General features: G+C 44.2%; 1 protein-coding gene across 1 annotated transcript; it reads left to right on the plus strand.

Moving 5' to 3' along the window:
• The first annotated feature begins 285 nt into the window (after positions 1–285).
• Positions 286–3,552, plus strand: kctd12.1 (potassium channel tetramerisation domain containing 12.1). Its single transcript, XM_088353135.1, has one exon. It carries the CDS (start codon positions 519–521, stop codon positions 1,356–1,358), a length of 840 nt encoding a protein of 279 aa, XP_088209261.1. The 5' UTR covers positions 286–518; the 3' UTR covers positions 1,359–3,552.
• Positions 3,553–4,271: the final 719 nt, after the last annotated feature.

Consider the following 4,271-nt stretch of genomic DNA (forward strand, 5'->3'; position numbering starts at 1 on the left):
CGGGAATTGAACCTGCGATCTCTTGATCCCAAGACGAGCGCTCTACCCTGCGATTGGCCAGTTTAGGTTGTCCCATGCCATCTCCCCGGGTTGGGCTCCAACATCGCCGCGACCCTGCTGAGGATGAGCAGTGCAAAAAAAACGGATGGATGGACATCACCTTTGAGTGTCTATCTAAAGCTGCGTTGACGTCATCGATACGACGGGTGTCAGTCTTCCCACACTTACAACACCACTTAAACGCCCCACGACGTGCTTATTTGATTTCCACCGCAGTAAAAATTGTTTCGCGTGGACATGTTTGTTTTTCCTTTCTTTTATTCCCTCTCTGTTCACTGACACGTGGTTAAAACTCGCATAGTGTTGTTTAATAGGTAACCACGAAAGGGCTCCCCGCCCCCCTTTTTTGCGTTCCTCCTGTGGGTTCCTTCTTCATAAGGCGCGCGCAGCCTCTCGCTTCTCAGTCAGTCAGCCACGATCAGATCGCGTACACGGACACGGAGACGAACACGGACACGATGGCTCTGGTTGAGGCGTCCAAACAGCGCAACGACTCCCACTTTCCAGACATCGTGGAACTCAACGTGGGGGGACAAGTGTACGTCACTCGGCTCCAAACTCTGGTGGCGGTCCCGGACTCGCTCCTGTGGCACATGTTCAGCCGCAAGACCCCCAAAGAACTGGCCAGGGACACCAAAGGCCGCTTTTTCCTCGACAGGGACGGCTTCTTGTTCCGCTACGTCCTCGACTACCTGCGCGATTTGACCTTGGTGCTGCCGGACTTCTTCCCGGAGAGGAGCCGACTGCGGAGGGAGGCGGACTTCTTCCAGCTCCGGGAGCTGGCCAAGCGACTGTGTCCGCAGGTGAGTAAGGACAACTCAGTCAGCGAAGAGATCAGCCACAGCGACACCGAGGACGGCACCCTGACGGGCGCGTCGGCGGAGCTTGTGGCAGCGTCGTCGCGCGCTGTGCGCTCCCCTTCTATGGACTCCAGGAAGTCTGGCTACATTACCGTGGGCTACCGGGGGTCTTACACCATCGGCCGGGACATCCAGACCGACGCCAAATTCCGGAGGGTGGCGCGCATCACCGTGTGCGGGAAGACGTCCCTGGCCAAAGAGGTGTTTGGAGACACCCTGAACGAGAGCCGAGACCCGGACCGCCCTCCGGAGAGGTACACATCGCGCTATTACCTCAAGTATAATTTCTTGGAGCAGGCATTTGACAGGCTGACCGAGGTCGGCTTCCAAATGGTGGCCTGCAGCTCCACGGGCACCTGCGCCTACACCAGCAACGACCCCGGCGAGGACAAAATATGGACAAGCTACACGGAATATGTCTTCTGTCGACAACAGTAGCTTGTTGTTGTGGGACACTTTTTGAATTGACTTTAAGAAACCCCTTTTAGTTGCTCAGTAAATTTGTGAGAATGGCACAGAACCAGACATCAGTCTCCCGGGGCATATCAAATGCCTGGGAGCTGGGTTTTTAACAAGTATTATTATCTACCATGAAAGGAAAACAAGGATCGTGCTTGTAGTAGGAGGGCAAAAGCCCTTAGTGGAGAAGGCCAGGCCCCCTTTGGCCTGCCCGTTGCAACGGACGTGGATTAGCACACCCCTACATAGATGTTAAACGTGCGATCCACCCACCCGGCACTGAACGTGTTTTTCAATGATGGCTGTGTTTAGTCTGGTCTTTTTTTAGACATGAATTTAAAAAAATAGATGTCTAAAATCAAGGAGAAAGAAGGCCCGCCTTACCCGAACACAATGATTGACATATTAGGCCTGAACCTGGGCAAAATTCATCTGGTTTTAGCTATTACCTGTGTTGTAGTTACTCAGATCACCCTGTCGAATTAGGAAGATACAACACCCCTAAAAAATGTCAAAGTACCATCCACCCAGCACTGGATCTCTTTTTTGAATTTGGATTTTGGGCTATGTCTTGTTTGGTCCTTTTTACCCATTAATTTGTCCAAAAATGGACCACTAACGTTAGCCCGCAGAACATGGAGAGATCTTAGTCTCCTCAAAATCTTGGGGTTGGGTTTCCATTGTCTACTAAAGTGGTCCAAATTTCATACAATACTTAGGCCCAATCCCATTCCTCTCACTTGGCCCTGAGAACCCTCCAGTGAGGTCCCTCGATAGGGAAGTACCCTCGGTGAGTGGAGTGCAAAGTGGAGATTGTCCCTTAGTCTCTCAAAGAGATATTTTTAAAACCTTCAAAAATACCCTTTTCCACACTTTCCAACTAAGTTAAGACATCTTTTGAACAATAACTTGGCATTCTTTTAATGTGTTTTTGAACAGTTTTGCCCTGTGGGTAGTTTTTCCTAATCATTGCTCAGATTTTTACTTTGGGGAAATCACCATACAGAATAAACAAAAACTATTCTGGTAGTCAACAGTGCAGAGGTAAAATCAGGCCTGAACTAACCCCGGGGCGTGGATCCTAAAAACCAGTCTGAGCCCAACCACTTAATATGGAATATGATATGCAGGGCCGAGCCTGTAGCAAATCTTAAATTTATTATTTTTGGGTGAGGACTCGGGAGGAGGAAAGGTGATTTATGATATAAAATCAAAGACTGTCTTTTGTAATAAAATATAAGTTAAACCAAACCATATAAACAATTACATATTCGATATATTTGTGTCTGCAGATTTCATACCAACCGATGATAATTTTCCATTACGTACGGATTTTTTTAAGAGTTGACGGGAATAGTTTCTGGCCATCCATCATTAAGACTGGTTGAAAATTGGGCCATAAACCACAGCAGTCGTACGTCCTTATGAATCTAGCGCAGAACTTTAAGAGAGAGGCAGAGAGACAAAGAAAAACGATGACGGGTGGATAATATGTATAAAAAAAAGGCAGTGAGAGAGAAGCCCAGCCAAAATTCACAAACTGAAATCAGCAACTTACCCCTTTAAATGTGAAAAAAAATCTTCCCCCTCCCAAAAATGCTGGGTTATGTTTACCCTGTCTAATGTTGTCCAATTTTGGGACAACATTCTCTCAAAAAGGTATTTTCAATATCTTTAAAATATGTTTTCTCAACATTCACTTTTAAACCATAACAAAATATCTTTTGGACCGCCCCTTGGCATATTTTCAAAGTATTTGTAACCAATCTCTGCTGTGTGGGTACACAGTAAAATAACTTGTGTTAATTTAACACTCATTTAAAAGGACCAAATGTTCATTGAGGTAGTGCTAAAAGTTTACTTTTCAATTGTTAATTGGCACTATTACTAAGTACACTCAGAAAAAACAGTGTTTAATTGAAACATAAAGCGTGAACTTTTAACAGTACCCCAGTGAATATTTATTCTTTAGCTACGGGTGCTAGATTAACATTGGTTATGTTAGTGTGTGGTGTTACCCAATCAGTATTGAGCATACTTATCAGGGAAAACACCACAGAAAATAAATGAATTGTGGTCTGTTCAGCCCTTTGAGACTCTTTGTGATTAAGGGCTATACAAATAAACATGACTTGACTTGACTATTCTACAATGACACCCTCTTGCATTTATTTTTTGAGCCCGTCCCAAAAAAAAGAAAGACAAAACATACATGATTCTGCTGTTTTTTGCTTGCGCTAGTCCCAATTGTCAGTTAAATTAAGATTTTGACGTCCATGGACGTCAATGGTAGTCAATGAGTGAAGGCGTTTCATTTGGACTAAAGTAGTAAATTGTTGTTTTGTTGGGGTCCTTTTCAGGGGCGGCTTCGGAATTTTCACTTCATCATCCGATAGCTGCTGTAAATTAAAAAAAAAGCCAAAAAACAAAGTAATTTGTTATGTCTTTGAACCTTTCGAGTGACATGATTATGTGCTGAATTGTTTTTTATGACACTGTGTATTTACATGTTACATAAAGGTCTGTGAAACAACTTTTTTAATCCCATACTATAGATTAATAAACACATTCGCATATAAACCGACCTTCTGAAAAGCTCTTAGATGCGAGTAAACATGAGTCCAGGTTAAAGTCCACAGTCTGATTACTGAACTGTTATAATTCTGTGCTTTTGCAACCAGAAGTACAAGATGATAAATTCCTTGTCCCCCTCGAAAGACCACCTCGGTCCAAAGGATGAATCTGCCCGGTTTGCCTTTCTCTGTCTAAATGTTCTCTAACATATTATTGTCCAATAAAAAGCATGTATTCCTTAAATTATGGAAAATTGTATCATTTTGTTTTAGTAATCAGGCAATTTTTGTTAGTGGGCAGGAAATGGCTGCTTCAGCA

The sequence above is a fragment of the Urocampus carinirostris genome, chromosome 14 (genome assembly GCF_059441175.1).
Source record: "Urocampus carinirostris isolate Australia breed hairy pipefish chromosome 14, RoL_Ucar_1.0, whole genome shotgun sequence".
NCBI lineage: Eukaryota > Metazoa > Chordata > Actinopteri > Syngnathiformes > Syngnathidae > Urocampus > Urocampus carinirostris.

Bases quoted from the DNA above. Each gene is read 5' to 3' on its own strand.
- kctd12.1 (XM_088353135.1), top strand. From the start codon at position 519: ATGGCTCTGGTTGAGGCGTCCAAACAGCGCAACGACTCCCACTTTCCA.